The sequence below is a fragment of the Lepisma saccharinum genome, chromosome 1 (genome assembly GCF_977018435.1).
Source record: "Lepisma saccharinum chromosome 1, izLepSacc3.1, whole genome shotgun sequence".
In the NCBI taxonomy this organism is placed as follows: Eukaryota; Metazoa; Arthropoda; class Insecta; order Zygentoma; family Lepismatidae; genus Lepisma; species Lepisma saccharinum.
The window spans coordinates 176,165,857-176,188,977 of NC_139229.1; the positions used below are offsets into that span (position 1 = coordinate 176,165,857).

The window sequence follows — 23,121 nt, forward strand, 5'->3', positions numbered from 1 at the left end:
ATTAATATGTACCCTTGAAATTTAATATAAATAAATAAATTATGGCATAATCATAGAGAATATTAATTCGATTATGTCTAGGCATGTTCGCAAATCGTTGTTGACAACGTTTGATCTAACGAATCTTTGTTTCCTCTTGCCAGTATAATGAAATTAAATTGGTAAGTGCTGATTTTCATTGGCATATGCTGCATTTCGGCCTCCCCAGTGGTAGCGTCGTCACCTTGTAATCAAGGGGTCTCGGGTTCGACACCCGGTGAAGGCAGATAATGGTTCGTATTCCACTTTAAACTGTAGGTCCAGTCCCGATTAGCTTTACTGTGCATAAAGTAGACTTAAAACACCAAATCGAACCATTTCGGAATCAGGAAAATTCCAATTAATCCGAATAATTCTCCTTCAATATACAGTAAAACCTCGTTAATCCGGACGAATTGGGGGATAAGTTGACCGGTTTAACGAAAGTCCGGATTAACTGTAATAACCAAAAAGAACAGTAGAAAGTGCATTAAAACTCCGTTTATAGCAACAAAACACATTTATTATGGTGTATTTAAAGGGCATAGGCCTAAATACACTATACAGTACAGTACAAAGTCTGCGGGAAACAGAATTTCATCAGTGGTTGACTGCCTTTTCTTTGTGAAGTTCTCTTGTTGACTTCGAGCCACATTTAAAACCTTCCATTCTGCTTTTTTTGGGGGGGCCTTTTGCCTCCGGCTAATCGGGGTCCAGATTAACAAGGTTTTACTGTATTTGTTAATGTAAACTCCTGCGCAAATTTTGAAACGAGAAGCAAAGTGCCCTCCCGGTCAGGTTGTTTGAGCGCTCAACTGTGGCGAAAGCATTTCCTGTTATCACAGTCGAACTGAAACCCGGAAGAAATGCCTGCCATCTTTCCAGGTGATTGCCAGCTTGTACTGCAAGTCGCTTCACCCTTTCGGCTCAACTCGAGAAAGAATTACAATGTGAAGGCTTCATGGGTGGCAATGTTCTCTAAGAGGCTTTGATTTCTCACCCGGACTGGCGGGAAAGGATTTCCTCTTATCGCTGGTGAACCCCGAACGAGAGGTCATCTTTCTAGGTGATTGCCAGCTTGGGCTGCAAGTTGCAAACCTCAGGAGAACATGTCGTGTCCCAGTACAATTGGCACCAGGACCTGGTACCGGGCCGCAGGAGGAGGATGAAGTTAATAGTCGGCTAGCAGGAATAGGCACCTCGAGGTCCTCATGGAGTTGTGAGGTGCGATCATAACAGGAGGACAACAATGGCGCAGGAAGCGAGGGCGGTACAGTCATGGACACTTCTTGGATGTATTGATTCCAATGAAACGGTAATGGAATTGTTACAACTCAGAAGTGTCCGTGACTGTACAAGTTTACATTGTACCCCCATTTTTTTAGGAGGGGCTATAGTACCCAATAAAGTCATCAATACACATTGTACTCCCCCGAATATTTGTCTGGCAAGTGCAAGTTGCAGTAGGTATTAGTAGTATAAAACGTTTTTCTTCGCCCACATTATTTTTTAAAACGTATTTCATACTATGAAATTTTCTGGCATATTTTCAATATAGTGATTTTCGTTTAAGAGATTACAAGAAATATTAGTTTTCGAAACGCGTGAAGTTGCTAGAGAACACGTTCCGAGTTCATTTGAAAGCTGAAGGAACTGAAAAGTCAAATGAACCGAGAGCATACTCTAGTTTATCTACGTTATACCAGTATTTAGAAAAGTAGCAATTCTCATAAGATTCCGAAGAAAGATTGCAAAAAATATCATTATATATATATGTGTGTGTGTGTGTGTGTGTGTGTGTGTGTGTGTGTCTGCGTGTATGAGAGACAGGAGGAGATGACATTTTTTTAAATGAATTTTTTACCCTTTCATATCAAAAACTTTTCTACCCCAGGGGCGATTTGATTTTTTTGATTTGAATTTAAAATTTTGGGTGCGTCAGCACTTAGGCTATTTTGCACCCCTCACATTATACGGGGGCCAGCCCCTTACCGTTACAAATAACAACTCTAACATTGCATAACTAAAATCTTAAAATATTCTGACTTTCGTTAAAAGCTGAGGGTGTACTACGTGGAAGTGAGGTTGACTTTTGGGCGCCTATGTGGAAGGTACCCCTTACACCACCCCACAGGGCGACAGACCCAATTGTGGATCACCTGAAGTCGTTGAAGATTACTAATTGCAGCATGTGTCCAGGATGAGACGGTAAGCCACAATTTACAATGTTTATCAATCATAATCAAAAACGTCTTAAAGATGAAAAAAATAGCATGTCACTTTGAGATAAGTGAATCTTATTTAGAGCTTAGAAAAGATTCAAATAAGTGTTTTAGCGTCCCGTCAGCTTCTGGACTTTACTGCATACAGGATCTAAATAATACTAATCAGTAATCACATGTTAAACCGTCCCCATCCTTTACTTCCTCTTCTGAGTTTTAAAGTAAACCAGCTGACTTGCATTGAACATGCGCGGAGGGAAGAGGGTAATCCAGCCATCAATGGAATTCACGTGAGCATGCTGATAGCGACATCTGCAGTCTTATCTCGAAGGTCGGGGGCATTCCACGTTCAGCTTGGCACGCCTTAATGCTGGTCACGTAATCGGGATAAACAATGAATAAACAACGTCATGAACGAACACAATCTCGGCGGCAACACTGCGATATACGAGGTCCGTCTAATAAGTTTTCAGCCCGACAAGGAAATAGGAGGAACTAACGAAGTGAAGATTTCCGTTTCAGTATCCAATGTTGTATTATACTATGCTATCTTCTCTCTCACGTACTTGGTCATGCGGTAGGCTAGAAAAAGATGCAAATTGCATTCCTTCTTAAGAAATCGGTCACAGGTGTTCACTAATACATTACATACACAACAAAACACAAAGGAAACCATAGATCGATGTTACTCGTATTGTTAAAGAAAAACGAAACACAAAAACTGGGTATAATGGCCAGGCTATTAATTTGGCCAATTTGCTGTAACTCGCTGAATTCCAACAGAATACGATAAATGGTGCTTATAGTATGTTGTAAAGTCAAGTCTCGAAAAAGATTACTCCGCTAGGGTGCATTTAATTTCGCGTCGGTTCTCCATATTGTCGAACGAGTGTTGTCTGGAAAGTCATGTTACCATAATGGTCCTGTAACCTGATATTTGTTTTCATGGCCTATTGGCATGCACTTTTAATTGTACAATTTTTCATGCTTATTTCAATTCAGCCAGACTTTTCATCTTCCCAACTGTTTTTCATCCTTGTTGGGAGATAACAGCAGCGTTTTAACATACGTTTTTAGCTTTATCGAAGAGGTGGTCTCTTCCACTGTCTGTGAGGAAGTTCTTAGTTTATTCTTACTTTTTAATGTTTTATGCTTGTCTTGTGCAGGTCCGTTTACAACATCTCAAGGAGTTTCTTCCGTCCCTTGTTTAAACCTTTCAGTAAGAATTTTAGATAGGGGATATTTCCTCGTATACTGATGGGTAAAAATGGCTTATATGCCGACACACCAACCTATTCTAAATCAATCCAATACAATTATTGAGATTTCATATCCTTCAACAGTTAGATTGCATTGAGAAGTTATGCGTGTAGCATTTTTGCTAAGGTTGATGCACATGAGTAGACAGAGGTTGCGTACATAACAAGATACAGAACTGTTTATCGGTCCAAATTGTTCCCTTTGTGTCCAAAGCCATAGTTTAATGCACAATAACTAACGTTAAATCCTTCATGGAAAACATTTCATGTTTATTGAAAACAGTTTAATGTTAATGACATTTAAGAGGACAAGATTTAAGAAGCTGAACTGGCAAAAGGCATGGAATTATTAGTTTGTGTTCGCTTTCAGTATTGATTTACTTAATTGTACCTTTTTAGTTTCCACAAACAAAAGCGCAGTTTGTTCTTTAATGTTTACAACAAGTTATCAAATATTAAAGAGAACATTTGTTCCCCATTGACAAAGAGTATACCTAGTCCTACCATAAATACTGTCACAAAGTTTTAAGTAAATTGACACAAAGTGCCGAGAGATATTGTAATATCCTAATAACATTACTGAAATGGATGCATGACAGATCAAAATCACAAATCAATATTCATAATGGCCGCCCTTAGCACACACGCATTCCGTAAGTCTTTGTGGCCACGCATCAATTGAATTACGCAACACATCGGCTGGAAAATCAAGTTCTGCCCATGGGAGAGGGTGTTGTTGAGATTCTTGACTAGTCTCTCAAGCACTGTCTCCTGGTACACTTTGGCTGATGTTTTGACCCCTTTTGCACAGAAATGGGGCGTACCCTCATAGCAGATGTTCCAGACTTCATTTCCACTTCAGATTGGCCTTCTGCAAGTCCGGACCTATACCCTTTGGACTACAAATTGTGGTCCAAGCTTCAGGAGATGGCTTGTAAGAAGATACATCCCAATATTGAAAGTTTAAAGCGGTCTCTTCTGAAGGCAGTTGCTGATTTTCCAGTCGATGTGTTGCGTAATTCAATTGATGCGTGGCCACAAAGTCTTACGGAATGTGTGCGTGCTAAGGGCGGCCATTATGAATATTGATTTGTGATTTTGATCTGTCATGCATCCATTTCAGTAATGTTATTAGGATATTACAATATCTCTCAGCATTTTGTGTCAATTTACTTAAAACTTTGTGACAGTATTTATGGTAAGACTAGGTACTTTTGGGAGAAATTGTTTTTATCGTGGATTATTTTTTCCTCCGATTACCGGATATCTAGGTATAGTATAGTATAATCAGCCTTTTCTAAAAAAGCTTCAGGAAAATTCCCAAAAGCTTAGCATGGCTATTAATACCATCAGGGTTCTTACCTAATACGGCCTATTCTGTAATTTATTGATATTTGAACCAATTCTAGTATCTTTTTTTGTGTGTGCCATTGTGTAATTAAAAACTTACACACGCACACCATCACACATACAAGGTGCACCAAAAGTCCCATTACCCCCCCCTTTGAATTGTAGACAAACCTGCAAAATGTTATTTTAACAGCATGCGTATGATGAGAGGATGGTACACCATTAAATCAGACCAATGGCCACTATTTACTCCAGAGGATCTGTTTGTACACTGCCATTTTCATGGCACAGTATTATTTGCCTCCAGGTGCGATGTGAAATCCTCCGTAACATAAGATGTGAGATCTGGATTTCGGGGTGGCCATTTTAAGAGAATTCCTCAATGATGTGTTCAGAGAGAACGGATTGGACAAGGATCGCCAAATTTACCAGCACCTTTAAAATGGCCACCCCGAAGTCCAAATCTGACACCTTGTGATAATGCGCTATGGGGGCACATCAAACAGAAAGTCGCCCGTAATCGTTATCAGAGAACTGAAGAACTTCAAGAAGCTGTTCGCAGTGCGTTTGCTTCCTTCACGCCAGCCAAGTTACGGAGGATTTCACATCGCACCTGGAGGCGAATAATACTGTGTCATGAAAATGGAGGTGTGCACACAGAGTAAATGGTGGCCATTGGTCTGATTTAATGGTATACCATCCTCTCATCATACGCATGCTGTTAAAATAACATTTTGCAAGTTTGTCTACAATTCAAAGAGGGGGTAATGGGACTTTTGGTACACCCTGTACATAGCAGCGGTAGAAGGGGTAAAAAATATTTAAATATCATGCACGGGCGTACCTTTGAAGCAACTTGTTATTATTCCTATTGTTTTAAACTTTCGCAGCTCATGAAGGACATGGAGGCGAACAATTTTTGGTAGTAAAGTTTTGTTAGTTGAATCCTTGTTTTTGTGCAACAATTAGATTACATGAACATAAAATGGACCTAAATTGTAACCAACTAGTAGCATTACACTCACCGATGGATTAGATGGCGTTGGCTTCATCGGTCCCCGGATATAATCCCTTTGGGATCTTTGGGTATAAGTGAAAGACTTTGCATTAACATATGCTAGGCACTAGGTATTAAATCGGACATTTGTTGGGAAAGTTGAAATCAATAGTTATAGATGTCAGGTAGTTACAAATTAGAGGAGGAATATTTTGTTAGTTCAAGAAGATAACATTTTCCCTTTTATTCAGGAAATTAGTTTTTTTAATTAAGCATTGACTGTCTATGTTTTTGTAAGAGGGTAAAATTGGTTGTTTAAGGAAGGGAAAAGCAAACCATCTATGTTTTATTTCATCTTCAGGGACAACAAAACCACCACAAGACTGTGATTCTGAGCCTCACAACGAGAATTTGCGTTTTGGACGAGCAAACAAGGGTATCGAGGAAAGGACATCAAAGCAAGACATTCATGCGATTGTCCCCAAAGAACAGATGCCAATTAGCTTAATTATGTAGCAGCACCCCCTCCATAGACACGCGCCCACATGCAGAGAATGAGAGAGAGAGAGAGAGGGAGAAATTCATCTAATTTGCCTTCCATCTCACTCTGAATTTCTCTATACTGTTGTACATGCGGTGTGCAGAGAATGGGCCTTTGTCCCCTATTGTGTTTGCGTGTAAATACAGTGGCGTCTCTGGTAGCTTATTGTTTCGGGGGATCTTGGGAAATCCAAGCTTTCAAGAAACAAAGACTGTGCACGACAAGCTGAGCATGCGCAGAGAGCACCTTGCTTGTTTCGGAATCAGCAGAACAGACTTCAACGATAATTCAGTTCAGTCTACAGAGCTGGTTCATTGATTTTTATTTTTGTTATTTAGTGTCACTTTTGGCTAATCGCGACGATGAGGATGAGTATCATCATGTGGTGAAATTCATGAAGGGGCACTCACAAAGAACACCCACGCCATGCAGTGATTCGAATCCGGGGCCTCTAGTGTCATAGAGCGCTGTGTTGAGTAATGTCAAAATTAGGCCGAAGATAATAAATATGGAATATTTTCTCATGCTTTCGCATGCACAATGTTCTTTCTTTATTTAAAAGAAATCCTGAGTTGATGCAAGGGGATAACCACTATACCACTTACCCCAAAAGTGCACGCCATAGGAGGGAAGCCTCTAAGAGAAGACAGTTGACACCAAGGTCCAATAACCTATACATTCTAATGGGTTCTATTGGGTTCCGTAACAGGTCCGGAACCTTTTAAAAATTCGGTCCAAGTTGCGTATTGTTTGATTTCAATACGGAACTGGTACCCTATTTAAACTGATCCGAAAAAAAGGTTCTTGAACAGTATTTATATTGATCCGGAAATAAGGTTACTGGACCGTATTTAAATTGATCCGGTAAAAAAGGTTCCTGGACCGAATTGAAAACTTTACAGATAGAAAAGTTCTTAATGGTCCAGAACCCATTTACGTTTGCTGATTTTCTCTCCTGGGTCGGGATTGAATTTATTTAAAATTCCTGAACAATACAATGAGCCGCTAATTTAGAAACCCCCTGCTCGGTGGTAAGTTCATATGCGCAAACGTTACTGCCCTTCATTAATTTACCAGTGCGCGCGTGTGTATAGACCTGGACAAGAGGGACTGCCGCGATCCCTCGGAGGAGGCCGTTGTACCTTGTCTCGTGACGTCACTATTGATCGAGGAAGCGAGAGTCCACAGGACCTGGCTGAGCTGGGACTTCTCTTGCTTTGACGACTTGTTTTGCTCAGCGGGCTTTAACGCCAACAATGTGATGCCCTTTTACATCAACTCCACAATGATTTATTTCCAGTTTGTACTAAGAACACTTATCAAGGAGCCGGCTCCCTGGCGGAGTGGTTAGCACATGGATGTTTGTGAGTGTCTATTCATCAATTTTTATCATATCATCACTCATTCCAATCTTCGAAAATTAGCCAAAAGTGGCACAAAAAGCGAAGTAAAATAAACCAAACCAAATCAAACTTATCAAGGGAAACAACAATCCGCAGACGTTCTAGCCATTTCTTTTCGCTTGAATTTTGAGCGAGTCTGTCGCTTGTTTTCGTTTTTGTGCACTGTGCCGAAATTTTGTGGACACAAAGACCTACGAAATAATACCTCACCGCAACATAAATTGACTTTATGGCCTCTCTCCCTCTTGCCGTGATAGACGACAATTGTTCATTCTTCTGTTTGCTGGCCCACACCGCTCTTTCTACAGTCTTCGGCCAAAGGCTATTTTCATTGGCATGTTTCGACTTCTTGACAATCTAAAGTGATCTGTCGATAACTCAGAAACTAACAAATGTGAAGATCCCAAATTTTCTAGGAGTGAAAAGCTGTCAGATGTTATCAATTCGACGTAAGAATATTTCGATTCGTCAGTTCATCTGTCTATAGCAGTAAAATCATCGAACGTCAACAATCGATTACAAATGTTGGGTTCGGCATGTAGAAACAAATGAGAATTATCAGTCGACGAAATAAACAAGTGACTATGTAAGTTCTTCTTAACCGTTTCGAAATACCACATTTACAAGTTGTTTAAATCAAGGTATATCATTCACTTGATGGGCCTGGCCGATTGACAAATCATCCTTGTAGACATCGCATTGCTACTTCTCTGCATATATTTTTGATTTGGGGAATTCTCGTGTGGTTTAGGTTTGAAGCGTTCGCAAACGTGCAAAAAATACAATTCTAGTGTGATTTTTTTTTACAAATTAAGTCTACAAGGAAATTTTCACGTAAATGTACACATATTTGAGAGATTATGCATAATTAAAATTATATTAGTATTTTCGTCAGAGTAAAAACCTAAATTGTATGCTATATATGCACTTTTCATGTGATATTAAGTGATGATAATGTACACATGCCTTTGCTAACTTATCTCCTAAATTTTGAGGGGCGTCACAGGATCACTGATTGGCGATATTGTTTCAAGTACACATGTTCTCAGAAGCATCATAGTATAAAGATAATTACTTTCGAAATGTGGATTTTATATTATCATTATATTTTTAGTTTATACATTTTCCACTTAGTATTATTTGGTTCTCATTTTATCACTCATTTCTTCACTCTAACACACATTTTTACTCAATACAATACAGTTATTCATGAATTTGTACAGCAATAAAAGTCAGATTAGATTCTTGTAAAATATACGAAAATTTTATATGAGTTTTAGAACTGTTGTAAAAATAGTATTCATTATTTTGAAGTTTTATCTGGGAGGAGACGATGAAAGTGGATTTAGTAAAACGTAAGCAAATGAAATGGCATGCAGGGAGGCTTTCGATATGGGGGAGGTGGGGGGGGGGGGGTTGAGCTCCTTGCCTATGCTTAGCCAAGATACCACTCCCCAATCATAGACAGTAGACACGTTCACACAGGTACTTCACGACTACAAGAATATAATCGATTAATCCATAACACGTGAAAATATACTTAAATCAATAGTGAAAATATGTTCAAGATATTTTGTGCATAATACTGCTAACACACAACCAAACGGTACCACAAGAACATCACTTCGTGAACATGATCAGAAGCCACTGGAACAACCTTCCAAGAACTTCATTGTTTTCCCTTCCCCCTCCCCTCCCCCTCTCTCATATTTCCACAGGAAATGTTACTGCATTGTTACCGGGATGGGGGATACGAGAAGAAGAGGGTGCACAGTCTCCAAATTAAAGCAGAGATTGGAGTTTGGGCGAAGTAAAGGGAGAATGTGCAAAGAGAATTGAAGGCGTAAAGAGTAGAAAGGAAAGCGGGGGATAATCATTGATGAGAAGAAATAATAGAACGTTGGAAAGGGGGAGGAAATAGGGATAAAGAGGAAGGGGAATCAGGGAACGTAGGGAGAGAATGTATAGGTTGAATCACTTCACGTCGAACTGCAATGACGATAACGACCCCTAGTTGTATTTGAAAAGAGGGGGAATGTAAAATAACTTTTCGTGAAGACGACACGGTTCTTGTATTTGATGATTCTCTTTCTGCTTGTGGATGAAAATTAAGCTGAAAATTGTTTTCGTCTCCATTGAACATTTATTAGAGATTAAGAATCTAGCCACAACTTCCCATTTTCGGGAGTGAAATGATGGAACACTGGCTACAGCCAAAACACCAACTTTTGAAAACAATGGGGTGGGATCAACTCGGAGATATGGTTTGCAATTTTATGCAATTATATACGTCATAAGTAGTCAGAATTTGCCCTAAAATGACTTTCTTTGGTTCATTGACCAGAAGATGTAGAGTTTTACATTTAAAACCCTTTCAGGCCATTTCTGAGAGGAATACATGAATTTTATAGTGCAGATATTTTTAGAAAGTTCGATACATCGGCTCTTGGTAGTACCAGAAGAAATAGACTATATTTAGAAAAAGAGTTGTAATCATTAGTATTGTTTTTCTTCTTTTCTATTTAAAACTCAAGTTTTCTGTACAGAATGAGCAAAACTCCTCTTTCACTTTTGTATTAAAAATGAATATTGATATTCTTTTGCAGTAACATATTTACTGAAAGTAGTGATTTAATTTTGTGTTTTGAAGGCATGATTACAACGAACTGATCCAGAGAGTCTGCGTGTGAACTAAACTTTCATACTTTGTAGATGTGGGAAAAATGCAATATATTGATGCATTTTTGTGTAAACAGAAAATGATACTGTATATCTATGATTTCTAGAGTGGGGGATAAGCATTATATGGAAAAATAATAAAGTCTACAGGTAAATGCATTGATATAATACCAGTATCAGAACTGTAGAGCTTATTATTGAGTGAGCCATTAATTTCGGTATAGAAATCACCTTTCCCAACACTTCACTACAACACTACTAAATTTACATTTTTCGTCTACAGTTTTCTCAATTTGCAACACTGACTACAGACTAGATACGTGCATTTCACATGATTAAGACAAGAGAGAACGATGAGAAAATATACAAAAAAAATAAGTATATTTCGAACCGTAGCTTTGTTTTCCTAGAAATACTTCATACAAGGAAGAAGGGTTTCTGTAGCTTTTGTAAATATAAAAATTACACCCTTTTTAGTCCACTAGATTGCATGGTAGGTGACGTAATATGTAGAAGTGGTTTTGTGCCTCTTGTCTCTTTCAGTAGGGCGATTGAAAGCGCCCTTAATCAAATTCATAAACGGGAAAACACAAGAAAGCGGTTGGTACAGTCGTTTTCTGCAAAAAATGCAAGCGGGCATGCTAAGTTAGTTATCCCGTCCGAGCCACAACAAAGGTATTTACCGGGAGATCAATCTGCGAGGCCTGGGTGGTAAGTAATCATTTTCCAATAACTAGTAGCGTGTTCCAAAGCCGCCATTATATGACATTGAGCGGGAAGCGATTGGCATTTGCGATAACTGAACGCGATGTTGCTGTAATCCAATTGCCTACATTGGCCACAGCAGGGAGCTTGACAGGAAAGGGAAATGAGCCGGTAGGTCCTGACATCTCGCGGTTGGATTGAAACTGGCTGTATCCATCGGACAACATTGCACAAAGCTAGGTCGACAAAATTTCGGAAGTTGAGGCTTCCTGTACTGATACGTGTATAGAGTTTATCGATCAATTATCGATTATCGATTCAGAAGATGTGTATATCGGAGTATTATCAAGTGATATTTGGATTTCTACTCATTATCTACTTGTTATAATACTCGTGTAATATATATTTTTATTACATTATTTATTATATGAAAGTAATAACATTATCTTTCTTTTTTACATCTGTCTTTTTGGCCTTTTTGGAAAACATTCACACATTATTATTTGCACAAAATTAAATTTATATATATATTGGCTTTTTTGGAATGTTTGTTTTCCCAAATAGCTTTTGTTATTTTAGCACGGAATGCGACGCCATTAAAAACTGGAATTTGATTTATCATATTGATTTTTATTGAAAATTGTATTTGGTGCGTCAGTACTAAAGCTATGTGCACCCCTTCTTATAACACTGGGCATAAGCCCCTTAGCAAGACCACAGTAATTTCAAGGACACTGAATTAAAAGACCACATATTCTATTCCTTATCGACATAAGATTAGAAGACAGCGAAAATGTAAGGCCAGTGCCCCACTGATAATGACTAAAAACCTTATCAAGAAAACACTTAAAAACTAGTATCACCCACCACGTCGTTGATAAAAGTCGAGGCTCTAAATAGCACTCAGTATCGGATGGTCAAGAGACAGTACAACACACAACCGCACAGAACATTTCTGCTTACAATGTGGCAATACAAGCAACGAGTTGCATAAATACTACCACTACTACTAATATTAGAGCTGACGTAAAGGTATGTTAGAGGCTAATCGGGACTGGACCTACAGTTTTAAGTGGGATCTGAACCACTACGTGCCTCCACCGGCTGTCCAACCCGGGACTCCATGATTACAAGGCGAAAACGTTACCTCTACTCTATCGGGGAGGAGCTTTCGCGGTTAACACTACTAGATTCGCTTATGTTCGTAATAGTTTTTCTTTTAGTATAACTTCAAGGCATACGCATTCATAACAGATGACAAGAAAAATGGAACCGATCCTATTTTACAAGTAGGACTTATGTTAATAATTTGAATTAAAGGTTCAAGTTGATATAAGCTACTAATAAGTATTGATGCTACTGCCTTACCAAGAAGAAAAGACCGCCGCTAACTTGGGGACTCGAATGCATTTGTTTACTCCCCTTCGCTTGTGGTCGAATGTGCCCGTATTGCCACATTTCTAACTTCCCTCCCTCTTTTCGTTGTCAAAAATTTAAACAACTATATTTTTCTCTTCATGATGACACGAGAACACTTTGGCACTGAAAAAAGATGACGGCGATGTGTTGAAGATCGCCTCACATTTTGGCAACGCAGGGGCGGTGTTGCATCGCAAGCAGCTGATTGCAACGCCCACGCTCACTACATTCGCTTAGGGTTCAATATTGGACAACAGTGCCAGAGGCTTCTTGATAGAGCAGTAATATGAGTGATGATGACAGTTCTAGGATGAGGAAATAATTGAAAGATGCTTCCGTATTTCGTTGGCTGTTTGGCGTAGAAATTAATTGATTAAAGGATATTATTTCTAGGCCTATTAAAGCTCCATATAATGAGGTGGAATAAAAAAATTTGATAAACTTTTGAATTTTTAAAGTCCACAGATAAGCTGCAGTTTAAAGTGGGATCCGAACAGATATCGAACCTGTGCCCCTTTATTAAAAGGTGACGACCTCTAACTACTAGCCAACGTTACGTTCAGGTGACTCACAAATTAATTAAAATAAAATTTGCACAGCTTTTAGTTAGTCTGAAAGTGCTACACTATCCCCTCCTGCTACAAGCTAGAACCGCCTCTGGTCTAGTCGACACTTTTGTTTGACCTACCTGAAATTCGCTGATAAGTCTTGAATTGATCCCCGGAAGAGCCACAATTTAAAACCCAACGCAAGCTAATCTCTGCTTTCCTCTTGTCTTCTCGCGATAGATTCGTAGATGAACGTTGTTGAAACCAGATCACGTGATTTATTCAAGCAACGTGTTCTAACGAAGGTGCGGTTTTGCTTCTTCCGCGAGTATTCGCTGTCGCATCTTCCTCGTGTTGGTAAATCTTCGTCCTCTTTCCTTGTTGACGTATTCCATTACGTCACTTCCTTCGCGTAAAAGCAGCATGTTGCTTGGACAGGAGGTTCGAGTCTTCTCTTCCAAATTGATCACGTAAACAAAAAAATAAGCGATTGCACAGTGCGGCTGTTAGAAATCCAAATTCAAGTAAATTTCTTCTCCCACGTCCAATGATGCTAAATATAGAGCCCAAGCATTTCTTATTTTTCGCTCCTTTTTGCCTCTTTAGGCTAGTCGCGGCGATGAGGATGATTACATGTTATTAATTAAGGGAATAGTTTAGAATTTCGTTCTATTGTTATTCTCAATTTTATTTAAGATTATTATCATAAATTACGAATTCTCTCAATTATCAATTTGGTGCTGTAATGTTCTAGTGGTTAGACGTTTCATTGCCAAGTGAGACCCGGGTTCCAATTACGGGCTGGGTCGTCTTAGGTAGAGATGCTTGTTTTAATGTCCCCGTATAAATGGCGCTGATGCCCACCCAGCCTCTCATCAGTAGGCGTCACTTCCACTATTGTCAAGATTGAGAATGTGTGGAGTCCTACCTCCGAACGTACACCTATCGACCTTCATGGCACGGAGCAATGCAACAAGAGATAGCTTTACCATATTATTCTCGATTTTCAAGGTATTTTTTAGGTGAGGAATTCATTTTTCAGTAATGCTCTTCTCAGGACCGCTTGGCTGAAGATAGACCAACCAAGGCTTGAAGAACTATGCGAACCATTAAAACGTGACCTCATCAGGGATCGAACTTTGACTTATAAGGCGATAGTTTTGGGTGGTCCCTTTTCTAGTGGTTAAGACTAAAACCTTGCAATAAAAGAAGGTGTTTACCAACCTTACTTATATTTGAGAATGGGGGGAGGGAGAAATTTCAAGTATTTCTGTATCACAATATCAGACAATGAGAATGATAGTGTAGATGACGATAAGTCGAAAGAACATACAAGAAAAGAAAAACAGACAACGAAAAAAGATATTCAAATTAAATGGAATAGGAAGGAATAGAGGCAATTCTCCTCATTCTAGGGTTGGGGCTGGGGCATGTGACCTCTCCTTGACTCTCCTTGTGGGTGCCCATGGCTAAAGCCCTTTATTTCCATGAAGAAGTATTTTTATAAATTTCAGTGGAATGCGTCGCCCCCACTTTTCCTTTAATCAGCCCATCTTAACAAGATTTATAAAGATGGTGGATCCTTTCGGAACAAGAGGACACATGAATCGGCTAACTTCCTTCTCTGCATCAGTATTAACCATAGTAGAAGAAAGTTCAATATTTTGACGTCAATGCTTCTAAAATACACTTAGGGACATTTTTTTCTCTTTCTCTGCACTCTTTTCTAAATAGAGTGTGGAAAAGTCTAAAGGCAAGTGAGCGTCTTGTTTTCAATCCTGTACGAACACGCATGCGCACATGTTTATTACGCAACTCGCGCTAGAGAGGGGTAGGGTAATTTTACCTCGAGGAAAAAAGGCGGTTTGATTGTTACCGAACCCATTTTTTTTTTAATTGGAACAGAAGAGCGTGGGTGGGATGACGATCGAAAGGTAGCAGGAAGAGGATTTTTTCCGCCGGAAAACGTAAAGATATTATCGAGAGGACTGGCATTTAATTTTGTTAAGAAGACCGAAGAGCTGAGTTCCATCCTACGCGCTCAGTTCTACATGTGTAGGGGCGCGACCGGATGTTGATCAGGACCAGAATGCATTGGGATTGGGATCCAACCATTGAAATGTAGCCCACAGCTCATCAAACCCGCGACCTTTTATAACAAGACGATTGCTTGCTTGGTTGATCTAATTGACGTTTCTACGTTACCATTGTGTCGTTACCCACTACAGGGAGTTAAGGGGCGTTGGAGGAAACGATGTGGGAGGAAGCAAACTTGGAGTTATCGGAAGGAGAGAGATGTCTGTCGGGCGAATAACCCGTGGCACTGATTTTCCAATGGTTATTGTAAGGAGCACAAGAATATATAATGATAAATTTAGCATCGTTATGTTTAGAAATTAGACCTTGCTACAAAATAGATTGAAAATGGGTAGAGTTTAGGGTGTAGTAAATTTCTGTTTCGTTGAGTCCAAAATCAAGGGGTCCCGGGTTCGATACCAGGTGAAGACCCATAGTGATTCTGATCCCAATATAAACTGTAGGTCTAGTCCCGATTAGCCTATCTGTACATAAAGTGTACTTTTACAAAAACTCAACGTTTGAATCCAGGTTTGTTTTTTGAAATCTACTTTCACAAAATTGTATTCTCGCTTTCAGTCTTAATCTTAAGCATTTTTATGAGCCTCTTGAAGATTTTTTCACAATTTACGGAATGTGCTTGCTCTGCTAGAATACTCTGATGAATATAGAAATGTTAGAAAGCCTCTTATTTTATTCTAATCAGCCTACCCGAAAGAACAAATTGTTTAAAGTAACAAGGTATTGTGGCAATGCCTTTCGTATACATTTCTGCCTATCCATTTAAATTTTAGAAGGCTGAGAGCAAAATCATGTACATGGAAATAACCATTCATGGCTCTTTAGTTTCATTCCTCACCCCCATCTGTAGCCTGAGGGCACGCCACTAACGACGAGCATTGACTGAAAAAGTACGGGTAGAGAGTAAAGTTAAGCAGCATTAACACATTAACTGTATAAACTTTTCCGATAAATGATTCATGAACATGGGCTACTAATATGACTACGTATGTGAGTTCATACTGTGAGACTTTTCCATAGTGGTTGTCATTTGCACACCACGCTTCTTTATCGACACCACTGTCCGTCGATATGTAAAGAAATGAAGGGAAACAATATTTTTTTTGCGATCCAAACTAACACTCTAGCACTTCCAAACCCGACTAACACGTAACAAGACTGGGTAACACAAGCCTTCCATCTGTCGACAGGTCTCTTAACCATCATGTTTTCAAAAAGGATCTTGTAAATTCTTCTTCATTGTTCCGTCCGTATCATAGAACCTGTCCATCTAAGTCTTATTCATTTAATAATCCTAATAATTAATACAAATTATGTGCGACAAAACACATTGTAGAAATATGATTAATTCAAATGTCCTAGAGTTTAGGCACAAAGGTTTGAGAACTGCAAGGAAATTACCTTAAGGTACTGTAAAGTAACTTTCTACTTTTCATCCTCCCCTGGCTACTGCAGTTAATGGTAATTTGTCAACTCAACAAAGTTTTATTGGAATGGTAATTTGTCTACTAGAATCACACCTGAGGTAAATATTTAAGGTATTTCAAGTATTGTTTTGCTCTTGCTGATTGGTCCCTATACAGCGTCAGAGTCTCTTGTATTTTTAGAATTTGAGAAGCAGAAGATATTTGCCAGTGACTCAATTTAAAGCCAACATGCCATTTAACATTCATGAGAAGTTTTGGAGAGCAAGTTAATTATGTTGATCCGCTTATACACTAAATTTATATCCAAGGCAGGGGCGTCGCCATTGGGTAGTCCTGGCCCACCTTTCCTGTCCCTCCCAAGTAGCCTACATGGAAAATATCCAGAGAGAGTGAAGTAAATGGAATGAGAGGCAGGAATAAAGAAAGAGAGAAACAGAGGAGGAGAGAAAAACTTCATGAAGAAAGAAAGGGGGTATTTAGATAAATAGAAGGAGAGAGAGAAAAAACAGACAAACAGAGAAAGAAAGAAAGAGACAGGACGAAAGGATAGAAACAGAGAGAGAGAAACGTAGGCAGAAGGAGGAAAGGAAAAACAGATGGAGAAAGAGAAAGAAAGATAAACAGGAAGAAAGGAACAGTGAAGGAAGCAGCAGAGAAAGAAATTGAAAGAGAGAGAGATGGAGAGAAAAGAAAGAAAGAAAAGGAGATAAACAGATGAAGAAAGTAATATGTAAATAAAGCGATCTCTCGAGAGGGGGAATAAAGAGAGAGAGAGAGAGAGGAAAAGATGGAGTAAGAGAGAAAGGAAGGAAGAAAGATAGAACGAATAGATAAAGGAACAGAGTGAGAGTGAGAAAGGGCGATATAGAAACAGATGAACGAAAAGGAAAGAAAGAAGTGATAGATAAACAAAGGAGAAAAAGAAAGCGATAAAGGAACAGAGTAAGAAGGGAAAAGACAGAGAAAGAGACTACCTGAAAATATTTCGTCCATTCTTAGATCCGAAATTCATTGGCGACGCCGCTGACCCATGATATAAAATTAAGTTTCTTTAGTGAAAATGATCTATCTAGGCTACATCTTAACCCCTCAGTTTCGCCTCAGTTTCGCCTTTAAAATCGTACAAACTTTGCAAATTATTTTTATTGACAAACTTAACATGCCGAGGTACTGGACGAATCCTAACTAGTCTTTGAAGCACAAGTGGGGATCCTCTGTGCGGATTGAGAGTTTCCATGCGTCTTGTCCTTTTGATTTCTGAATGACATATGAAGTTTAGCTTTAACCAAATAATAGTTGTAACTTTTACCAAATAATAGTTGTAATTTTTAAGATATGTTTTACATGTTAACAGTCCAAACCCAAGTCTAGTTTCCAAAGTCAAATACGTAGGAGAAAAATTAACAATTGAAAAGGTTATTAAAGGGGAAATTAAAAACAGACAACTTTTCTATTTATAAAAGTTTATCATCTCATCTAATATCAAGGAATGTAAAAGGTAAAATATAGAAAACAGTAGTAGTTTTGTACTGATATAAAACACAGTTCTATACTCTAGAAGAGGAGCATAAGTTAAGAGTTTTTTAAAATGAAATTCAAGAAATATATTTGGGTTTAAACGAGATGAATTTACATGTGAGTGAAGAAGCTAACATAATACTAAACTGCATAATAGGACCATACATTCATCCTCTAATATTGTTAGAATAATTAAATCAAGAAGACTTCGGTGGGTATGCCATGTGGCACGAATGGGAGATTAGAGAAACGTTTACAGGATCTTTGTTGGGAAATCAGTCGGCAAGAGACCTGTAGGGAGAACAAGATAAAGATGGATTGACATTATTCGTGAGTAAGGATGGTCAAGAATGGGTTCATCTTGCACAGGTAGTCACATGGAGGAAACATGTTGCTGCGGCTATAAACGTTCTGGTTTAGGAATGACAGAGTGAGTGAGTGTTTTAATTTGTTCCTGATGAGGAGTACATCTTCATACTTGTTATAGTAAGACCTCTTAGTAGCTTAAGTACTGACGCCCCGATAACAATTTTAAAAATCAATTGATAACACCTCGTGCAAATATTATCCATTCTGTATGCACACAGTTTGTATAGAGGGGTGTAAGGGGTGACCTTACCCAAAAGTCAACCTCACTTCCACGTAGTCCACCTCTGCAACTGCAATGTTACAGGTCAACCAGGCTCTGGTGTGTGTACCTACCGCCAGTATAATCCTCTGTAGGGTTGTGTGTTGTCCTGTGTTTTGTCCACATGTGTGCTGAGCATCCCTTTACAGCCTCAGCTTTTAACGTGGGTGAAGAGATTTTAGTTCTCGGACACAGTTTCAGTTCTTGTTAAGTAATGAATGAATGTACAGTCACGGACAGTTCTGGGTTGTGACGAATCCATTGACTTTCAATGGAGTTGTTACAAGCCAGAAGTGTCCGTGACTGTACTAGCTTTAAAAATGGAGAGGGGAAGTTTCTAGTATGCATATATTATTCTCTTGTTTACTTTGTTGTCCTGAACTTTGTTTTAGGTAAGGAGCTTATCCCCGTATTGTGGGGTGGGCAAAAATAGCCTACGTACTGGTGTGCCCACATGTAAAAACAAATCAATCAATCAATTTAAATTTGAATACGATCTGCCCTAGGCTGGAATGACGGGTTAGTTTAATAATGTCGGTGATTTGAAAATATTGACGGCTCGAGGGGAAGGGGGAGGTCAGACAAGCCAGTCGATCTTTCCTTAAAATTTACGTGGTTCATTTGATCGTATAAAAATGCAATCAATTTATGATTGATAAAGGACTCAAGCAGAATAACCAAGTAGTAAATGGTCAATGTCAGAAGTAGAGTGTGAAATGCAGAAATCCAGTCAGATCTGGATGTTTTCACATTCTACCACTTAATCTCAAGAATAAATAGCTGCATAAGAGATTTTCTACAATTCCAAGAATGGAAGTTTTGATTAAAGAGCTCACAGAACGTAAACTTCGTGGCTAAAATTTCAAAAATTTCTGATGATTAGGTGGAGTAAAATCATATATAAGAATGATTATCTATTTCAGTGTATTAATGGGGTTCAATCTGAAAAGTGAAAAAAAGAAAATAGTTGAATCAGATGCTGAATCATCTGGGGTATCGAACTCTCCCCAAGAATGATGACAATAAAAAATTGATTGTTGTTTAAATTATAGTGATAATGGGTTTTTACTACTACTTGATCGACTTTATATCGATGGCCCTTACATTTAGGTTAACCACGACGACGAGGCAAGAGAACTATGAAAGGTAAACGACAAGGTATTGCTACCTTCGTTAAAGGTTGCACCCTAGCACTCGCCTTGAATGAGTGGGGAAAACCATGGAAAACATTCAGGCAGGTTGGTAGAATTTGAAACTTCAATCTCTCCAATGCGATTCCTTCACCTTAGAGTGAAAAATTAATCAAGATATTCTCGAGAAACGAGCTACTTATTAGTATACCCACGCTGTTTGTCGCGATTACCCATTAGGTGCCTTAAGTGCAGCCACAACTTGCACTGCACGAATTGCCTCATACAAGATAAAAAAATTCATGCATTTATTTTGGAAACAATGATGATTGCGTCCAGTACCATTAGTTTAGAAACAATGATTCAGAACATTCAATTATAGTTGCGGACAATATTTGTGTAAGTCTTCATCCCAATATTTCGAAGATAACGGCGTGTATGTGTTGAATTATAGACACATAGGTATTCTACCTTCAGTAAGTTCATCAGGAATTTGTCAATATCCATAAAAATAATTAACTTCTGTAATGATTTCAACACTCTCCAATACTTACTTTTTCGATACACTTCTTTCCATTACATTCAATGCATTTAAACTACTAAATTCATATCTCTGTCCCATCTTGACTGTAACATTTATTTCCAATGTGTTTTATTTCATCATCCGAATAACCTTTTTCAACAATGCATTACTTTTGGAATAACTTGATTTCTCATTTAACTAATTTTTCTGTCGTCCTTCGAATCTACATGTAAAATATTTTTTTCAGGAAAATCTTCCATTATAGACCGGAGAAAATTCAATACAGCAGTGACACCTAGCGCCGAATTCCAAAAACTATAAAAACCAACAATACAAATTTGTTTGCATTTAAATTGAGAACAGTGATAAAAGGCACGTGACCGTAGACATTGCACAAACACATACGCGCGCTCGAGAGCGCGCCCATGAATGGAAATAATGTTGGCTATTAATACATAGTCGGTGTAAAAAGTTCGAACGACTGGAAATTGAACTCAAAATTACGATTCTCATAACTATTTTCTCTGTACGAAGTTATGTAATCTGTTGCACATGCAGTGTCATTTGCGTAACCTTTCTGTAAGGGTACAACATGTAGCTGACCTTGCCCTTGAAATAAAGTACAACTTTTTACTTTGACCGAACGTGTAAGCAAGAGTGACCAGATTCTTTTCTTGCATTTGGCAAACCAGTGATTTCAGTATACTGCATAATGCAAACTGCTTTCAAAAAAAATAAAACTACCTTTGAAAAACATCTACAGCTATGCCAAATTTAGAGGAAACATTTATTGTTTGAGGTGAATTAATATTATGCATAACAAATATTGAAAACAATTCTTTAGTCTTTTGTAGCAATTATTGGCATTATATGATATATTTATTTCATAGCATTAGTTCTTCTATTGCTTCTGTCTTTCAAATATCAGAATTTCATTTCATTGATTGGAGTGAATCTGGTTTGTACATAAATTTCAAAGTCGTTTTAATAGGTTGCTGTACATTTTCGCAAACATAATATGAAAGTAGCAGAGATTTAATTTATGAGATTTTAATACCTGAATGATGAAAACTAAAATTATCCGTTAAGAGGATTACTGTTTCTTATTGACAACCGAGCTAAAAAAAAGATTAGTGCTCATAATAAAAATCTATTTTTAATAAAAAATATCAAAATGAAAATGGTATTTCAAAACAAAGATTTTTTTTCTTATTACGAAACGTAATTGTGTTGATGTGGCTTGCATGTCCTTTTTTGTAGTTTTGAAAAATCTGGTCACCCTAAGTAAGCATAATATCTAACTTTTGCTTCTGATAAAGCGAGTGCTCTAAGATTACGTGCAAACATACACGAGTCTACTTCAAAAAAATAACTTGAGTAACCACTTACCTTCAAAGGGTTGCAGGTGTATAGAAACATCGCAACGAGCCGTGGGAAACATTTCACTTCCGAAATAGCCAGCACACTACATGCGACAACAACGTCCCTTGACGATCAGCTGATGGGGTGAAGCTAATCCGCATAATGTCCAACGTGAAGCTGCAAGACTTCATCTTTGCACTCTTACGAGAGAGATACAACACCTTTCCCCCGTTGAACATGACAGGTATGTGACGTTGCGAAAACGTTGAAGTGATCTTATCAGGAACAATTGGACTGGAAAATCCAGATAAGCGAAGAGATTCATGAAACATAGCAATGACTAGGGTATGCTACGTGATAAGGAAGACAGGTCGATGAGGCCGTTTGCCTTTGTACTTGCTGTGCAGAAGCGAGAAAGGAAGAGAAAGAAGAAAAATATTGTTGCAGAGTAGCATGTGGAACGGGAAAGAAAGAATGCAACGTTGCTGCAAAACCTGGAAGAAGTTTTTCAGTGAAGAAAGAAGCTTGCAGAGGGTGGTTTTGCACGTGCAACGGCTGGCTGCAGGGTGATTTTGCTGCCGCACAGGTCTGTGGGCTGTTGCTGTCTGCTGTGCGCAGAGGATCTACAGTCAACGTAGGACTGAGGTAGCGAGCAGCACCAAGGAATCAATAGTAGTGGAGAGAGAGAGGGAGTCGAGGGAGAGAGCGAGACTTATGGAGGAAAAACGGTGCCCGGGATAGATTCGAGAGGGTGTGCTGGGGGTGGATTCCTGCATTAGGTGTGCTCTCCGGTGGGGTTGCGAACTGGCTTCCCATAATTCAGCAGAGCGATTTTCTACGAATATTGGCCTCACTGCTCGAAGCGCAATCAAATCGTGCATGTATATTTTTCACCTATTTTCTCCGTGAATAATTATGTACCCAACTTTCCACGCACGGAATCGAAAATTAGGGAGCATTCAATAATTCATATTACTCGTGATGAGTCCGCTAACACGAACTATAATATCTAGGTTATCAAAACTGGAAAATTTAGAGACTTGCGCACAGAAATTTGCATTAGCAATTAATTCTTCATTTTTCTTCAAACGAAACATTATAGTCTCTAAAGAGGCCAACCATAAATGCATTTCCCGTGCAACTAATACATTTTTTTTTATTTTAAGTAGGCCAGCTTTAGATCCTATTCTTAGCTAGACCAACATACACATACACACGTAAATCGGCACTGGCCCCCCAATTTTATCAGGTTTATTAACATTTACACGTTACGGGTATTTTTGTTAACTTCCTCG

At 38.6% G+C, this 23,121-nt stretch overlaps 1 protein-coding gene across 2 annotated transcripts in view; it reads right to left on the minus strand.

The window, feature by feature from the left end:
* The window catches only part of LOC146004429 (uncharacterized), a 182,400-nt gene extending 159,969 nt beyond the window's left edge, over positions 1-22,431 (minus strand). Inside the window, exon 1 of one of the 2 annotated variants that reach the window (XM_083143285.1) lies at positions 21,854-22,431. In XM_083143285.1, coding sequence (XP_082999411.1) covers positions 21,854-21,883 — 30 coding nt within the window. In that variant the 5' untranslated portion in view covers positions 21,884-22,431. Of the gene's footprint in view, positions 1-13,281; positions 13,418-21,853 lie in introns of those variants that run through there. The other variant, XM_083143291.1, reaches the window with a different exon arrangement.
* Between the last annotated feature and the right edge of the window lie 690 nt (positions 22,432-23,121).